This window comes from Coturnix japonica, chromosome 2, assembly GCF_001577835.2.
Source record: "Coturnix japonica isolate 7356 chromosome 2, Coturnix japonica 2.1, whole genome shotgun sequence".
Lineage (NCBI taxonomy): Eukaryota > Metazoa > Chordata > Aves > Galliformes > Phasianidae > Coturnix > Coturnix japonica.
The window spans coordinates 26,149,667-26,168,664 of NC_029517.1; the positions used below are offsets into that span (position 1 = coordinate 26,149,667).

Below are 18,998 nucleotides of genomic sequence, written 5' to 3' on the forward strand. Positions count from 1 at the left end.
GGGCTGTGTTGTATTTCCTGAGCACGCCTCCTGCTTCTCGGCCTCTGAGGCAGCTGCGTGGGAGAACAAGATGTCTGAGCTCCCTTGTGAAGAGGAGCTGGGATTTGACAGCACTTCAGAAGATCCTGTGGCATTGCAGTTTGATGTTTTTTCTCTCCTTGCAGATGTGTGGGAGCATTTTCCAGAAGGCAATGTAGTGCGGTGGTTGTTCTGAAGTACTCTCTGTTAAAAAGAGTTGCTTTTAAATTGCAGTTATGAACGTCAGCCTCTCAGTGTAACTGGTTTAGTTGCTATTTTTTTTATATGACTTGTAGGAAGCAAAGCCAGTCTTGACTGTGGACTTGGCACAACAGTGCATGCTGGCATCTTCTGACTGCTGATAAATCATGGAGCTATCCTAGAGAGCAGTGGTTTGCCATGTTACACATCTGAAGCAATACTGAAGTAGTGACATTGCATTGGTGACACTGCAGCTAGGAGAGAGTGGTGAATGGCAACAGTAATTACGAAGTTAGAGCACTGCTAACTGCTGTGTAAGCTTTCGAGGTGGGGAGACCATTACTTAGGTAACAACCTGTGGCTGATGGAATCTTTCTAGCCAGCAAGCTTGAATTTCTCTTCTTTCGTGATAGCAAGTGCTTGCAAAGGGACATACATACTTTTGAACCGGACCTGCAGCAACATTAGGTTCCATATTGAAATTCGTCTTGGAGTCCATGATTAAGAAACAGAAATAATACAAATTTATGTAAAACTTAAGAGAATGCATCCAAAGGATGAAGCTTCTTGTATGGTAAAGCTCAGCTCTGGATTAGCAAACTGTACATGCCAGTGACCTGAAGACCTGCAGGGTATGCAGCAGGGCTTAATAGTGATACAGTGCCAGGGCCATTGGGACACACCATAGGGCTTTGGTGTATGTGTCTCTGTGTTTGGCTGTCAGTTTGATGGCTCCTTGCACCAATTGTGACTGCAGTGATAGAACCAACACTATAGATGAAATGATTTTAACATATCCATTCTGAGATTTGCAGTTCAGGTCTGAAGTAATGAGCCTGATACCTTTGGCTGTTCTTGTTATGTGATGTGTCATTTAGTATGCAAAATTGATGAGGAGTGGAAAGGCATTTTACCTTCTACTGTTTTTGCAACAAACACATACGTTTAGGAAATGTAAGATCCTAAGATGTGTTAGTGCTTGGAAGAACCGTGATGGTTGGGATGCTATTATTTCTCCCAGCACTCTGGGCTCGCAAGGTGCCAGCACTAAGGGCAGAGGCTCCTTCCTTCCCATTCCTGCTTGCATTTGAACCATTTCTTGTGAGGGATTTCTGCTAGCAATCTTTATTGTTTTCATGATGTGTGGTTTGGTTTGGTTTTTTGTTTGTTTTAGTTTGTTTTTTTGTTGTTGATGATGGTTTTTGGTTTTTTGAGGGGAAGACGAGATAGAGGCAGAGGAACAAGTGCAGAAGTTATTAATGGGCCATAATGCTCTTAATCTTTAATAATCTTTCAAATAATATGAATTATTCTTTGCATCAAGAACTTGTTTTCTCTTTCGCATACCAGGATTTTATAACATTGAACACTTCTTTTGCCTGTGGGTAAACTGCTGTTTGTAAATACCATAGTAAAGTTATCTCTTTTTTTTTTCCAGAAATTTTATGAATAAGAATCAGAAGCCGGTGCTAACAGGCCAGCGGTTCAAAACTAGGAAGAGGGGTATGTTATGTTATATTTTGTTATTTTCCTGTACATGAACATGAATAGAAACAATAGATTCAATGACTGATATTCAATAGGACTAAGATTTTTCTCTTGTTCCCCTTGCTGTATTAAGAATATAAATGTTATTTGTAACTTATCTGTAAGGTTTTGGATATTCTGTTTATGTTTCAGGACTTCATTGATACTTCTAAGTAAGGATTCTGTGATTCTGTGATTTCTTTGCTGTTAAATCTTGCAAAGCCTCTGTTAAAGAATTAGGTTTTGAGTTTATACTAGGCTTATATATTAAGAAGAAAACTTACTACATATTTCTCTTAGCTATTTCTTAATGCATCCCTTTTGATTGAGAAAGCAAACTATGAGCTTTTATTTAAAGATTGCTTAAAGAAAATTACCTGCTGTTCTTGTTTTTATGCATATTTCTTTGATTCAAACCTATGCTGTAAATATTCATGTAAATGAACCTTTTGCTTCTAAAAAGGAAATTTTTCATATTTATAATGTCAAATAATCTCACTGGACCCACTTTAACATAAAGCTCTGTTTAAAAACAACAGAAAACAAAAGAAAACAACACAAAAAAAACCAAATGTTTTTCTACTCTGTTAGTGTAGTTTGATTCTTATTGTTAAAATGCTTAATTGCCCTGGCATGAACCCTATTTTTGTAATTGTGATACTTATTTTTCTACAAAAATGGCTAGCAGTTTGTGTATAAATACCCAGTTTTTAAAGGGGCAGATAGTGCAGACTGTACTGATTGTGCAAGTATTCTATATAGCAAGAATCACTGAATTGTAAGGGTTGGAAGGGACTTCTGGAGATCGAATCCCCTTTCCCACCCCCAGCCTATTTCTTCTAAAGCAGTTTCCCTTGAGTAGGTTACACAAGAAAGTGTCCCAGGTGGGTTTTGGACATCTCCAGAGAAGGAGACTACCACAGAATCACAAAATGACTCAGGCTGGAAGGGACCTCAAGGATTATGAAGCTCCAACACCCCTGCCTGGCAGGGCCACCAAACTTCCACGTTTAGTAGATCAGGTTCCGGTGCTCTGTCACATTTAAAGTAAAGGAGGTTTTTCTCATGTTTGTATGGAATTTCCTGTGTTTCAATTTGCACTCATTGTTCTTTTGCTGGGCAGTGTTGAAAAGAGAGTGTCCCTATCCTCTTAACTCCCACTCTTTTATTAAAATTTATTGGCATTGGTAAGATGCCCTCTCATTCTTCAACTCTCTGGGCTGAGCAGTGCCAGGTCTCTCAGCCTTTGTTCAGAAGGGAGATGCTTCAGCCCTTAAACATCTTTGTGGCCATCTCGAAAAGTTCCCTGTCTGTCTCATCTCAGGAGCCCAGGACTGCATACAGTCTTCCAGATGTGGCCTCACTAGGGCAGAGAAGCGGAGGAGATAACTTCCCTTGACCTGCTAGCCACAATCTTTTTAATGCACCCTGAGACACCATTGGCCTTCTTCGGCACAAGGGCACTTTGCTGGCTCATGGCCAACATTTGTCTACCAAGACACTTAGGTCCTTCTAACATGCGTGTTCATATCTTGAAGTTCAATTTCGGTGGTTGGGTGCATAAGACAAATGATTGCTTGATGTTTTGTTTTTTGAGAGCAAAAAAACTGATTTTTAAATACATGTGTATATATACATATATATATATATATATATACACACACACACTCACACACTCAAAATATTGATAATAAAATGATCTTTCTCGGAAGATAATGTCTGTTTTGTGAAATGAAGATTTCAGTGTTTTGCTGTTGCAGTAGCTGATTATTTTAGTATGCACAGATGGAGATCCTATCTGTCATGTAACAGACTTTTTCCATCTCGACTTTCCTGTTTCTCGTTAGAAGCTGTCACCTGATCTGAATGTGTTGTGACAGATAATGTGAATAAGAGCATTTTCTCAGTGTGGATGAAAGAAACAAAAAGAGTTTGTAGTTTTCCTCGGAAAGCTGCTAATCCTACCACGAATCCAAGGAGCTGGTTGAATGTATTAAGATCTAGGAAAGTCATGAAGCTCGGGTGAGAACTGTGAAATAGCTTTTTGGCAGTTCTGTTAAAGAGCAGTTCCAGGTTTCTCAACTTTCCTCCCTTCCACACGTTGCATCCTCTGTTAACTGGCACAGTTCATACAAGTGAGTGGAATCTCTTAAGTTGAAAATATCCTTTCTGTTATGCACGTACAATGTTTACAAGTATGACTAAATTGAAAAAGAAACCTTTGGTGTTTGTAAATAAATGTCACAGTGCTCCAGTAATTAGTGAGATTAACTTTGTCCGTATGGTCTAGGACAGCATTAACTAGCAACAGCAGAGATGTAATTAGAGCAATGGAATTAATAGTCCCTAAAAAGTAAAGCTATCAAATCAACCAGTAGGGCAGTCATAGGTATGTGTACTGTTGGGTTGATTAAATATATTTAGTCTAATTCAATCAGTTCTTGTAGTTAGTTTACTTATTAAAATTGTCTCAGTACATTCTCTCTTTTGATAGGACATCCTTTTCAGTCCTTGTTTTGCATTATACACAGCATAATGAGGTCCTGACACTGATTTGGTACTGATTTTTATTATACTATCACTAATAATTATATGTAATTTATTTTATTTTATTTACTTAACTGCATGGAAGGAGAAGACTTAGAGCAGTGGTTGGACACTGAAGGAAGTGTTTTTCTGTTGTATTTTAAGAGACTACTTATATGGAATTTGAAATACAGCAATTAATATGCAGACACTTAGAGCATTTTCTAGTCTAAATCCTGCTTGTTTTTATCCTGATTCCCAATATATCAGAGACTCATTAAGTTTCACCCTGATGTGACTGAGCACAGTGAGTATGGTTTGACTCTGGCATTTCAGTCATCAGAGAATTTCTTGTGAATGCAACAGGCAGACCATTAAGAGAGTCTGAAATATGCAAGTGCTGGAGGGAAGTGGCTGAATGATGGATAATACATCTTGCCAGTTGATTTGTCTCAGGGTGCTACTTATCTCCTTCTGCAGCTCCCAAGAATACTGCTGTCTGAGGAGAAAGTGAGCTGTGACAGTCAGGCATTTAATAAAAAGTACCTGTCACTATGAAGTCCATTGCTGCTGCAAATACTCTACAAATGTGAATGATTTCTGAGCTTTCAGAAGGCAAAAAAAAAAAAAAAAAAAAAAAAAGGGAAGAAGACAATGTTTGGGTTTTTTCTTTTAAATCTTGAAAAGGTGTTTAGAGTCTACCTTAAATAGCAACTTTTAACCCACCCCCTTCCTTTTCTGAGAGTTGACCTAATAAGACTTACAGAATCATAGAATATTAATAATATATATTATAGATATGTGACATATATAATGCATATTATAAAGCTTTTCTGAAGTGCACTTAGTGACAAGTATTAAAATCGCTTTCAAAGGTCTGAAAGAAAACTTAATATTGTAAAGGGAAGAACTTCTGAGGCAGATCCACATCAGGTTTAGGTCAGTCTGAATGAAGATGATAGTTTGCTTAGTTCCAGATATACCTATATACCTGTCAATTACAGGACTTCTGATGAGTGTTAGCAGTAGTTGACATCTGGCCACGATTTGTGCTTGAGGTGCAGGTACACAGGAAATGAATTGTATTGGTGACACTGTACTTGCATGCGTGCAAATTCATTTTGTTTGTGTAGTCTGAAGTAGAAAAGGAGGAAATTGGAATAACAAAAATAGTAGTGGTTAGTGAGGAAAATGTATGTATCCAGGCAGTTGACAGATATCTAGGGACAAAAAATGTCATTAAGCATTAATGGGAACAACCAGTGTGTGTTGCTTATAGTAAGCTGACAGGCAGTAACTGATAGCCGTGTTTGTCCCTATGGCATAGATATCACAGAGCTAATAGCAGCCAAAAAACTATGCAAAAACATAAATGGTGGCAGAAAAAGAAGCTGAGCTAAACCCTTAATTTTAGTTTCTTTTGTGAAGAAAAATTAAGTAATATCAGTATTATGGTGAAGTCAGAAAAGGGACCACATAAGGCAGCTCATTTATCTTCCTTAGAAAAAAGAGCTGTGGGATTTCTCTTGAAGAGCTGGAATAAGTTCTTAAGGAGGGAGGTACAAATGTACTTTGTGATTTCCTTACAAGGAAATGAGGATCTGGGACCTGATGAAAATGAAAAGCTATGTATAGCACTGCTGCCTTGAATACTATATGCAGTGCATCTGCAAGCTACACCTGCCTTTGCTAGCCCTGATTGAAATTGTGCTTGTTCAGTAATTATGTACTTGACAGCTCAGCATACAGTCACCACTTCTTAATGATGGCTTCTTACTCATCCTGTTGTACTACATCAGCATATTCTTCTTCAGTACATCAGTTTGGTTGAAAAATGCTTCAATAAAATTATAAACCAGTTGCTTTAGTATTTCACTTTGGAAGGGAGCTGCAAGTACTTGGTAACTGGCCTGATAGCTCCAATTGGACTCCAGGAGTGTTTATGTATAGACAGTTTCCCTTCCTCTGTGGTTTATCCACATTGGGCACAACCACCACTGTGACTTTATGTGACTTTGACAGACTTGAAGTCTTCATCACAGCTGGAAAACACGGCAACACAACTGAGTTCTCTGAAGGTATCAAAGTCTGGGGGGAAGTAAAAGCCACTTTCAGTCCAGTGGAGAGGCTTACGGTGTGGTAATGATGAGAGTATGGTAGAAGAGAGGCTAGAATGGTACTCTGATAGTGTTCATTGCTTTGTGACAGCCTGGGGTTGGTAACAGGTAATCACTTTGAGTGTGGGTATCCATGGAGCTGAGAGAGCCTCAGCTATTCTCTCTGAATGATGGAGCCCCATGCCGCTTGGAGATGAGATAGAGAGCCAAGAGTCCACTGAAAGCTAGGTGTAACAGGGGATTTGTTGAAAATTAGATGATATGTTGTCAGGGAAGAAGGGGTGAAATGAGAAAGGGGGAAAAATGTCCAAGTGATGCTCAGGAGATGGTAGAATGAGAGCACCGCAAGTGCAGGGAAATAAACTGTAAATGTTTCAGCATGGTAACTATTAAAGATGATAAAAATAGGCACTGTACTTAAGTTACTTAACTGCCTAAAGGCTTTTGTGACAGTAGAAAGGAGATTAAAGGAGAAAAGGCAATCAGAATCCAAAATCTTTTGGAGTTGCTTTGGCTTGTATTTGGAGTGAGTATCTCTTTCACTGCACTGGAAGCCACAGAGAAAGGAAACCTGCAGCTGAAGACTGTATCTTGTCAGAACCTCTTCTCCCCAGAAAACTGCCAGAGTTTCAGCTGGTACATTTCTGATTCCATTAAATATGTTTAGACAGAAACTACCTAGTTGTCTTAGCAACTAAAATCTCTACATTTGTCTTCAGGATACAGTAAGTGTAGGTTTTTAAAAGAATTTTTAATTTTAGCAGGTGGTAACAGAGTATGTTCTTTGTGGTGTTTTTGAGTACTGTGGAAGAATTTCTGGTTGTGCTTTTGAAGTTAAAATTTATTTGAATGGTAGTGAATGGTTCATGTGTGCCCTCATGTAAAGTCAAGACCTCTTTTGCTCAAAAGCTTCAGGTGTATGTTTTAATTATTATTGGTCTGTAAGGAATAGTATCAGGAGATGTGTAACATCTGCCTGGCTTTACCTGGAGGTTGTGGTTGCGTCTGTTGGGAGTGATGGCCTTGGCATTACAGATGCTGTCTGGGGTTTCAGAATGTACTTTGAGTTCAAACAGGAACAACAGTAGAAAATGTTGTGTTAACACTGCATTTGTATAAACACAGCAAGACTTCCAAAGGCAATCAAAGCCAGCTGAACATTCTTTTGTGAACTGCATTGACCAGAATAGAAAGAACATTTAGGTGTTGTGGTCATTTTGAACTACCAGATGATACAGGATTTTAAAACTCCCCTTTTCATTTTCTTTTCTGTTCCAGATGAAAAAGAGAAATTTGAACCCACAGTCTTCAGGGATACTATTGTCCAAGGCCTCAATGAAGCTGGGAGTGACCTGGAAGCCATAGCCAAGTTCCTGGATTCAGCAGGCTCACGGCTTGATTATCGCCGCTATGCTGACACTCTCTTTGATATTTTGGTAGCTGGCAGCATGCTTGGTAAGTTGCAGTGTATCTGATGCAGAATTTTGAGGATTAGCCTTGCTTCTTTGGAGAAGCTGTGGAAATAATAAACTGCATTAGAATTGTACTAGTCTAAATACTTTTTGCATGTAATGTCATATAACTTCCCTATAGTTTGTTGCACCAAAGTACCTTGGGATTTGACAGTGTTGGGAGGCGTATATAAGAAAAAATGCATAGCGATCTGTGAAGCCTTCAGGCTGAGCTGAAAGAGCATATAAATTCAATACTAAACAAAATGAGAGATGCTGACTGTGGGAAACAGGAGCATATGAGCTTAAGGAGATGTCATACAGCACTCCAGGTTATTAGCTACTGCAAAGTTTGCTTTGTAGACCTTGCAACACAAGCTAGCTAAAGGAATTGAAGGATAACAAGTAGTGCTTTGTGGATGTTCATAGGAAATTTTCCCCAGGCATCAATGGCAGCATGGGAAAATTCCTGAACTTGTGCCTTCCTCTGAATTTTGGGTAACTTGTCTCTTTTTAATGGTCACATTGGTTTGATTACTGCTTCCTGCTTTTTGTTTTGTTAGATGGAAAGATATTTTTTGAAAGTCTTAAGATAACGCAGGAAACAAAAGCCAGTGGAAGTTCTGTTAAAAAAAAAACACCTCTGAACAAAATAAGTCAGGGGAACTCCAAACAAAATAAGCCAGGAGAAGGTTTTTTTGGCAGTATTTGAATGTTTACTTGGAATTAAGAAAGTGTTCTGAAGTCTTTAATTTAGTAACAGAGTTCATTCTTTTATCTTTGGAAATTATTTACATTATTATGGTGTTTAAAGTACCATGTAAAGTAAGTGTAAGTATTTTGCTTCAGCCTACATGTCCGTGATCCTACTCATTGCTCTCAAAAGCAGCTGAGATTCTGTAGTGTGACCTGAATTTCTCAGTCCTTTAAGGTCTGTGATCTCAGATGCAGCACCAGCCAGCTGTCCATTCTGTCAGATGGCGTTACAGCTCCATAAAACATGTGTAGGTTTCTCCCTCACTCATTCCTTTTAACTCAGCTGTACTGATCCTCTTTTTGCCTTTGCTTTCTTTTAGCTCCTGGAGGCACACGCATAGATGACAATGACAAGACCAAGATGACCCGTCACTGTGTATTTTTTGCAGAAGAAGATCACGATGCCATCCGAAACTATGCTCAGGTCAGGATAAGAAAGGGCTGGTTGATTACTGTTTTCCATTTATGAATCGAGAGAGATTATAGTGGAACATCTGCAGACTGGCTAGCCTGCACTTGACTGGTTTCAGGATAATTGAAAGTTCATGGAGCTAGTCTGCTCTGATGTAATTTTCTAGTAACAGAATAAGATATCTAAGATTTTCTGATCACATCTGCGAGCTCTTTCTTCTACAGAAAACGGTCTTACTTTTTATCAGTCCACACTCGGGTTCAGTATACTTTTAGACATAGTCCTTACTAATTTTGTTTGCCTTTTCTACGTGCAGCCATTAAGATTTGCAGAAAATAGTTTTAGAAATACAAAGTATGAACAACAGAAAAACACACCTCAAACCTCCAACATATAGTTGTGTGGCAAGTTAGGAATTGGGCAAATGTTGAAAAAAATCTCTCTGAGGACTTTAATTTCTCCTACATATGTGCCATGCAGTTTCTTTTCAAATTAAAACATGGCTTGCACAAATAGATGAATGAAATTAACACAAATAATGTAGTCTAAAGTATTATTGAGGACAAATTAACATTGCATTACTTTTTGATACGAGATAATTATGTGAGAAAATACAGTAAGAATTGTAAGTTTTCAGCTGATGTACAATTCTGAATACAGGTAGAGTTTCAAAACAAAATTCATTTTTACCACTGAAAATCCAATATCAAAAGTACGTTCTTTTTAAAGAGCAAGTTGCTGTTGGGGTGTTGAAGATAGTAAGCAAAAGCATAAAGACTACTATCCCTGTAAAGGTATTGAGAGTGACAAGTGGCTGAGCAGCCGCATGGTTGCAGCTAAGAGGATTCTGGGATCAGAATCTGCTTCAGTAATAAAGACTTGCTAAATAACACAAAGCACTTTTTAAAATATATCCTTGATGGTCTGGAGAAGTGAAATATGCAAACTTCTGGAAAGAAAATATTATGTATATTGTGTTATCTTTATAATCTCTTTAAAAACAGGGCATTCTGCTCTAGGAATGTTATTTGTGATAAATGTCTGTTATTAATAAAAGCATTCATTCTGACTACTTCAGTTTTAGTGTTTTAGCTTCTTGATGATAAAAATCAGCAGTATAAGGTCTCTAGGGACAAATTTAATATTAAAATATTGCCTGCTGGGAAACAGAAAGGTTTCAGGATCTGAAGCACTAGAATTTTGAATGTATTTTCTATGTTTCAAACCAAAGGTCACCTAATTAAGTCAGTATGTTGTAATTAATGCCTGAAAGGATGTGTCTTTTTGTATACCTTGTCAGCTTTCATGCATAGTTGGAAATAGAGCTTGTATTGCATTACTCTTTTGGGTACTTTCTTAATCTGACTTCCTGTGAGCTATAGTAGAGTGTTTCTAGTTGTGGGAACAAATTAAAGATAGAAAGGTCTTTAAGAGAAGGCCAGGGGGTAGTGATGATGCATTAGCAGATTATTTGCTTACAACATGTAGCTCGGTCGTTTAGAAGGACTTATCAAAATGCACATTATATTGGCTTACATTCCATCTTATTTTATTACACTTCTGTTTGTCTTTACCTCTTACTATGGTCACAACTTCCTATTTCATTGCAGTTTTCCATGTTTCAGAGCCAAAATAATAGTACCTTTTAGGATGTCTGAGTGTATTTTGCATTGTCTGAAAAATGACTTAAAACTTTACTTCTCTCATGCAGCTTGATGATAATGTCATATTTTTCTTTATACAAATCTTTTTGCATATGACAGTGAGTCATTTTTGTGCCCTTTGTACAGTAGTGAGAACAGCTACTTGTTTATTTAATTTCTTATCTCTCACTTCTTCCATCTGAATGCAGCCTGCTCCTGTGCTGCTTCTGCTTTCATAATCTGTGGTCACAAGATGAGGAACAAGTGGTGAAAACTGGAGAACAAGTGTTTCCAAGAACATAGTAGTTGTAAAAGCTTTGTGGAAGCTTCTTCTTTTTGCCTTGGCAGTAGTGAGTTTTATTCTGTGTTTTCATGCTAGTGGATTTAATAGAGATCCTGTCTGCAGTGAAGATAACCAGCAGTGCTGCCTGACTGCCTCACTCCATTGATAAACACATGACAGATTCACCAGGGAGAGAGCTGCATTATCCTATATTTGTTAACCTCTTCTTCCTCTCACTTTCTTATACTTTTTATCTATGGATAAGGGTGTTATGAGAGTGGGAATGATATTTCGAAAGTAAGAAGAAAAGTTCAAGCTGTAGTCAGTTCTGATTCAAGCATTTTTCTATAAATTGATGTTACAGAATTCATGTTTTCTACTTTTGAACAAACTAATAGAGGATGTTTCATGGTAAGTCATGTGATGTGCAGTGTAGCAGATGATGGCGGAGATGTCATGCTGCTGGCCGCTGATTTCCTACAAGCAATGTCTTTATTAATGTCTAAAGGAACATTAGTATGTAAGAAGCCTGTGTTACTTTCTCCTTTCCTGTTGTGGAGACATTAAAATGAAAGTCTCATCATGGTTTGGCCATTTTTTGGCTAAATATTTATTTATTTTCATTATGATTATTTATTTATTTAAATTATCCCATGTTTTTCCTTTAGGTCTTCAACAAGCTTATCAGGAGATACAAATATCTGGAGAAAGCATTTGAAGATGAAATCAAAAAGGTAATGTTGGTGACAGTTTCTTTAAGAGTTACTGTTTGTGTTGTTATTGTTTTTTCTTTAATATAATCATATATGTAAGTTCTGCTCTGCTGTGTATTTTATTCAGCTCTGCTGGGAAAGACAATGGAATCTACAGTTGGCAGGGGTGGCAGCTTTAGTCTGCAACTTTAGCTCCGTGGGAATGCTGCTGGTACTGTTTGATCTAGAGTAGTTCTGAATTAATGCTTCCTTCGGTTGCTTTGACTAAACTAATCTTATTCCAGGTTTTTCTGTACAGGATTTCGGTATAGTTCTTAATGAGAGAAAGTATTACTGTCTTGCTAATAGATCACGTTTATGTGTTGGTTGTTTTTCCCATAGAATAAATGCAGATGTGCTGTGCAGAATGGCACTTGATGCATGAGTATTGAATTGCTTCTGTGTTACGGAATGTGTCCTAACCACTAACTTCAGTATCTGAGGCCACAGATATGTGCAAGAGAAGTCACAACTGCAATGGTAGAGCTCTCAGAGTTTGCCTGTTATAGTCAAGTGGATGTAGTGGGCGTAAATAACTGTTTTGTGGGTTTGAATTCTAAGGAAATGGGAGAAGCATATGTAGGAATATTTGAAAGAAGAAATATGTATTTAGAGTGCTTTAAATTCTTAGTAACAAATGTAAATACTTTATTCTATTTTTAATTTGGCCTGAGTAAATAATAAACTGTGCTGTGTTGTAAGTTAACAAGCTCACTGGTATTACCAGAACCTGTCTTGTGACTGAAGTGCCGTGTTTGTTAAAAATGTGTTTTCCTACGATCTGAACATCAGTAGGATCACTGCAGGGGTCAAGTGAGGATAAGTCTGGAGTGTGATGCCTCACCACCACCTCCTGTGGCTGAATGAATTTGGCTGTTATTTATACATTCTTGCTCATACAGGAAATTATTTTTGCACTTGTGACCAGCATGCCTTCTAACTGATTCTGATTGCTCAATGCATCATTCTGAAGACCTAAATTTACCTCTGTTCCCACACAAATCTAATGTTCTTGCTGTTAATTACTATAATCATTGACATGAGAAACGCTGACTCACAGCATTCAACTTTCAGAGTGTTCTGCATATTAAACAAATGTCATGTCAATTCAAACCGCCTCCTCACTCTCCTGTAGCTGGCTTGATTTTGAATCCTTTAAGTTGCTGAGAATTCACTTGTCACAGCAGTGACAAGATGAAACCATTCAGCTCTTCAACTGAGGAACAAATGTCAATAATCTAAAGATTAACTCTATGCTAATTTTAATACAAAGCAGTAATTTGAGGTACGGTTTGGCTGGAGTCCTGAAGTCTCATGTAAAGCTGATGGAAGCATCCTGGCCTTGGCAGCATGGGGCTCAGAAAGGACTTGTTCAGCTTGCAGGCTACAAACATGAGTGTTATGTACATACTTTATGTATGATTCTCAACATCAGATTACATCTTGCACAGCAGACCACAAGAGTGGGTTTGCACACTGGCCCTAGGATGGACTGAATTTTTCTGCCTGTCCTTCAGTTGCCATCCTTAGCTCTGTGCTGTTGTGCAAATCTCAGTGTGGTTTCTGAACACTTCGACTTTGGACATGGTGCTGTTTATCTGCCAGTGCTGAGGATGGTGGGGGGAAAAGTCCTTTTAATACTCCATGTTGCAGAATTAAAAACTGAGATGGTCGTAGTGCAGTTTTGGGCTTGTGTGATGCCCTTTCAGTGTCATTGCCTTAAAACTCATAAACGTTATTTGTAGTTGCTTTCTTATCTTCTTTCTCCCAGTTTTTGTGAACTCATACTTGAAGTGTCCGTCTTCTGATGATGGTACTGAATTTTTACCTGGTTAGTGCTTTTAGTCAACATGTGCAGTAATGTGTGCACATAAAGAGGGTTATGTGGTAGATGTATTAATACTTCTGGAAGGGATTTCTACACCTTCAGAGGCTGCTGCACCTTGACAGCTCTTAGAAAAGCAAGAGTGACTACTAGATGTTGTTTCCATAATCCCTGTCCCAGAAATCCTTTGGTTTTTTTTTTCTAGCAGATTCACTAGGCAGGGGGAGCATTTTGGGAAAAATGAGCTCTTCTCACAGAAAGAAATTGGGCTGAAAACAAAGCCATACCAGCAGCTTCAGTCTGAAGAAGCAGATGGTATCAGTGGGACTTCTTTCAAGAGGGATTGTCTTAAATGGCAGTATTTACCACATGTTTTTTAGTTCATCATTTTATCTCTAGGGCAGCATTATTTTCCAGTACCTTTTGTGCCTGCTTCTTGCTTTCAGCTATTTTTTTTTTCTGAATTCTCTTCCCTTACAATTGTGAATTGTTCCCTCTCCTAATGAGATACGCAAACTGTGCATCCAAATGTTTATATCGTAATTACTCTGTGCAAGCAATTTCAGCAGAAGGAGATGATGTTTGAGTGCATTGTTTGCCTGCTATTTTTTAATGTGGTTATCTTAAGTTCATATGAGTTCTATCCAGTCTCTGTTCCTGCTTAGACCTGTGACGGTGTTTTACTATAACTTAGGTAAAATTGTCAGTTCCAAATATGTGTTCATCTTATCTGAACAGAAATGTACAGAACAGTAGATGAAGTCTGCAGTATTAGTGGCTGTCCATATTGGCCTTTTCAACAAGAATTCTGTATAGTTCTTGCTTTTATGAAAATAGTGGTCAAGTATGGATTAGTATTTTTTGGTCTTAGCGTGGGTAAATATGTAGGGTGCTCTGAAAGTAATGCTTCTTGTTTATTTCCCTGTAAACTACAATGGATCCAAAGAGCACAATAACACTGGTTTGATGGAGCAAATTCTTGGCTACAAAATGCTCTTTTTCAACACAGGCACCACCACTGGCTATAGCAACGAACATGAGCCTGCATACCATGCTCATGCATATCTGCACTAGTGAAGGTGGCCTGTTGTTTTACAGTGTTTCACCACTCATTGCCTCACTATGCTGACATCACTGTTTGGTCTCCAAAAATGTTCAGCAAACATAAGTGAATGTTAATGGATGCAATTGTGTTCACATGGAGCAATTCGGTTTCACACCTTTGCTTCATACACGCTTCTATGGCAGGTGCCATTCTGTCAGACTGCCCCTCTGCTGCTGTCTGTCACACAGCAAGAAAATGTAATGGGATGTTGGCAGGAAGGCTGAACCTGTACTGCCATACCACCAACATCTGCCTCTGAAATTGTGGGCCAATGTAATAGAACAGGAGGCATTACTCTTGCAGCAGCCCTTGTGCTTTTTGAGTCACATCGGGGTATCCAAAGTACTAGGAGAGATAAGGTTCATTCTTAGTGTTCCTGTTTTCCTAATGAAAATAAACATACATTGATTTTGAAATTAAGAAAAATGAGGAAGATAACATTTTGACACCAATTGTGAAGTTCATATAGATGCTTCTGGTCAGCTAAAAGTGATCAGGTATGCACTATGATGTTAGGTGGCTTCCCATTGCTGACAGTTGCTGTCAAGGCTGTCTACAGCTGCAACAAACTGTCAAGCACAAAAGCAACAGGCCACTTCAGAAAATGATAATATAAAAAGATACCTTGTTTGCTGTGTGCCTAGAATTCATTAACTTTCACTATTAAGATTTTAATATTGCAAGAGAAGGGTAGAAACACTTTTGTTTGCTACATGCGTACCTTTTATGATTAGAATTTGTTACTAATGGACTTCTTTGTGAAAGAAAAGTAGCACAGAGCAGCATATCAGGTCTAGTCTTGTGCTTATTAGGCATTTGAAACTCCCACTAAAATAGACGGGAGTTCTTATAACTGCGCTAGAAATACAGAAATGTGGGCCAGAACTGCATATTTCATGCTTAGAATCTGGCTGTAACAAAAGCAGTAATACCAGTACTTGCCTAACAGCAGGCAGGAATCAGCCTGGAACATTTTGTGGGTGCTTTGCTACTGTTCTGAAGTAACTTGAATGTTTTGTGATGTTCCTGCACAGGTTTGTAATAGTGGTGGTAAAAGAAGAGCTCTTAATCAGTAATACAAAACCTGTAACAACAGCAGTGAGCTAAGTGTTCTGTTTTTTGAGATGATTTCTGAGGGGGGTTATTAAAGGCTTTGATTTGTCTCGTAACTCAGTCCTCCCCTGAATTACTTGAGAGAATGGAATAATATCCTTGAGCAGCAGAAAATGGCATGTATTAGTTTAGTAGAGCTGCTTTTCAAACATAATGAAACAAATTATATTGGTAGCACCAGCAGTACTTAAAGCAGTGAGGGACCTGTTGGAAGGCCTTGTTCCTGCTCAGAAGATATTGCTGTTGGGTAAAGGTCAAAGAACATTATAATTTAAATTCATTCTAAGAAACTTGCTTGAAAGCATGTTTCAAAGAAAAGGGGAGAAGAGGAGGCTGTGAACTTTGTGAATGTATGATTTCATGTCTTCCAGATCATTCCAGGGACCTGTACAGGCTGGAGAAGTAGGCCCATGTTAACCTAATGAGGTTCAGTAAGGCCAAGTGCAGGGTGCTGCACTTGGGTCGGGGCAACCCCAGGTATTTATACAAACTGGGGGAAGATCTCCTTGAGAGCAGCCCTGCAGAGAGGGAGCTGGGGGTTCTGGTGAATGAGCTGGAGATGAGCCAGCAGTGCTTGCAGCCTGAAAGGCCAGCTGTGTTTCAGGCTGCATTAAAAAAGGGGTAGGCAGCAGGGGAGAGGGAGGTGATTGTCCTCCTCTATTTGCCACTTGTGAGGCCCCATCTGGAGTACTGCATCCAGGCCTGGGGCCCCCAATACAGGAAGGACATGGAGCTCTTGGAGAGGGTCCAGAAGAGGGTCACTAAGATGATCAGAGGGCTGGAGCACCTCTCCTATGAGGAAAGGTTGAGGGAGCTAGGCTTGTTTAGCTTAGAGAAAGCTCTAGGGAGAGCCTTCTGTTGCAGCCTTCCAGTACTTGAAGGGAGCATTTAAACAGGAGGGGGAATGCCTGTTTATGAGGGTGAATAGTAATAGGACAAGGGGGAATGGTTTTAAACTAAGACAGTGGAGGTTTAGGTTAGAAATGAGGAGAAAGTTTTTCACACAGAGGACGGTGACACACAGCTTGCCAAGGGGGGCTGTGGATGTTCCATCCCTGGAGGCATTCAAGGCCAGGCTGGATATGGTTCTGGGCAGCCTGGTCTGGTGGTTGGTGGCCCTGCATGTGGCAAGGGGGCTGAAACTGGATGATAATTGTGGTACTTTTCAACCCAGGCCATTCTGTGATTCTGTTATTGTACAATTACAGATTTCTCAAAACTGGAGTGGACAAATGTTTGTTCTTCTGTTGGAATATTCTTGCACCTTGGGCGGCATGTCTCACTTTGTGGTTGCACTTACCAGTGCTGCTTCTTTCGTAGTCTGACATAAATTGGTACAACTCTGTTGATAGTCATTACTAACACAGCCCAATGTAAGTTATGCATCAGGAATTAATCAGGACTTGGTTTGTGACATTAAGGTAATTTGTGTGACCAGTAATCCAAATCCTTACCCATTGCTTGTATGGCAGCAGAAGGAGTTAGAGTTAAGTGGGCTCTACAAAATTGTGAAGTTGTTCCCTCCTCAGTCAGTCCTGTTATCACTGCTTACAGTAACTTACATTAAAGATCAGATGGTCTAGTTAAATGTTTTTTCTCATGCAGTCATCTTCTTGGTACAGTACTGTTGATTAAAGCTGTGTAAAGAAAGCTTGAGTTCCTAAGCTTCCAGCCATCTTTTATGCTAGGATTACTTTGAATTTCAGAATTTAAGTTGATTTTCCCATGCAGAGTAGCACTGGGGTTCTTTTACCTGCACTATTGTACATAGCAGATAATTTCTACATTTGAAAATACAGCATAATGGTTATTTCTCATCTTTGTATTTAGAAATTACAATTCCATTTGCCTGCACCCCTTCTTTTGGTTGAGTTACAGTTTGTTGAAATGAAATTGCACTTTAAGATTTTTCTCTCTTAGTATTTTTTCTTTTGGGCTGAAACTGTATTGCAGTCATTTGGCTGCATCCCGCTTAAAGCCAAGTGACACGTCTGTGACTGAATCATTCAGCCTTGTGTAAGCTATAATTTAAAACTGATGTTATGTAAGTACTACTGTATGAATAAAAAGAGCTGTTCTGTTTTGTTTGCTGGTACGGAGCAAAGTTGGTCATACAACATCATGTGTCTTTTAAGAACTCACTTCATTAGTTACCCAGATCTTCAAAATATTGCACTCAAATCTTTACAGTTAATGATGGACTCTGGATATCTTGGAGAAGAGCTGTCACTGTCTGTGGTAACATACAAATACAGGGACATATTTGATATTCTGTCTTTTGTATGTGTAGTTATTACTAATGAGGTACAGTTAATGTGGAAACTGGGTGCAGTTTTCCCATCAAAATGAGCTCCTGTGCTTTGATTGCATCTGTTGCCTTCTGGAGAAGGAAAAAAAAGGTGTGGTAACAAATGGAATTAGCAGAGTTAAGTGCTGGTAGCTGGAAATAGATGTGAAAATTCTTCTTTAAGTCCAGAAATGTGCTGTGATCCCTTCCATGAAAGAAGAATGTGGAGCTTTCTCATGCTGTTATTTGCACGAGTGATAATGTACTTCCTTCTGTTCTAAAATCTAACGATGTGAATTGGCAGGCTCCTGTCAACCCATTGAAATCAGCAAGCCTGTGTTTCTCAATAGATCCTTTTAATTTCAGTGAGCCTTAAGTCTTTAGCGATTATTTTTATTTCACCGTGTGTATAACACTTATTTGCAGAAGACAGGCCTCGTGTCATTGAGTAAGACAGCATTCCACACGCTTGTATCCTTATGGAAATTCTGATTAGTCAATGGAATGGCACTGTGATGCTTTAGGATGGATTTTGATGTGATTGCTTGCAGTTACAGAAACAAAAAAAAAATTAACTGTCCATGAATATTCATCTCTACCTCTTACTGTTGCCAGTGGTTCAAATGTATGTTTTTTCTTGTCTAACCCACAGCTCCTGCTGTTCCTTAAAGCCTTCTCTGAAACAGAGCAGACAAAATTGGCGATGCTTTCTGGGATCCTTTTAGCCAATGGGACTCTTCCTGCTACCATTTTAACAAGCCTCTTCACTGACAACATAGTCAAAGAAGGTAATTTTCTATGTGACCTTTTATCTCATAGTAGTTTTAAGTGCGGATATATTCGGTTTTGCCATATTTTGTATGTTGGAAGCCTGTCACTGTTCAATAAGCAGTGGGATTATAAAGCAGAAGCACATGCAGACAGCAGAGGCCAGTGTACTTTCTGAGATGGCAGTGAAAAGTAGGATAACAACAACAAATAG

General features: G+C 38.8%; 1 protein-coding gene across 3 annotated transcripts in view; it reads left to right on the plus strand.

Moving 5' to 3' along the window:
• BZW2 (basic leucine zipper and W2 domains 2) overlaps nucleotides 1-18,998 on the plus strand; it is a 51,756-nt gene that overhangs the window by 17,705 nt on the left and 15,053 nt on the right. For all 3 annotated transcript variants that reach the window (XM_015853747.1, XM_015853744.2, XM_015853745.1), the window contains exons 2-6: nucleotides 1,658-1,722; nucleotides 7,668-7,844; nucleotides 8,917-9,020; nucleotides 11,603-11,668; nucleotides 18,669-18,804. In XM_015853747.1, the coding sequence (XP_015709233.1) occupies nucleotides 1,665-1,722; nucleotides 7,668-7,844; nucleotides 8,917-9,020; nucleotides 11,603-11,668; nucleotides 18,669-18,804 (541 nt within the window). In that variant the 5' untranslated portion in view covers nucleotides 1,658-1,664. The remainder of the gene's footprint in view (nucleotides 1-1,657; nucleotides 1,723-7,667; nucleotides 7,845-8,916; nucleotides 9,021-11,602; nucleotides 11,669-18,668; nucleotides 18,805-18,998) is intronic.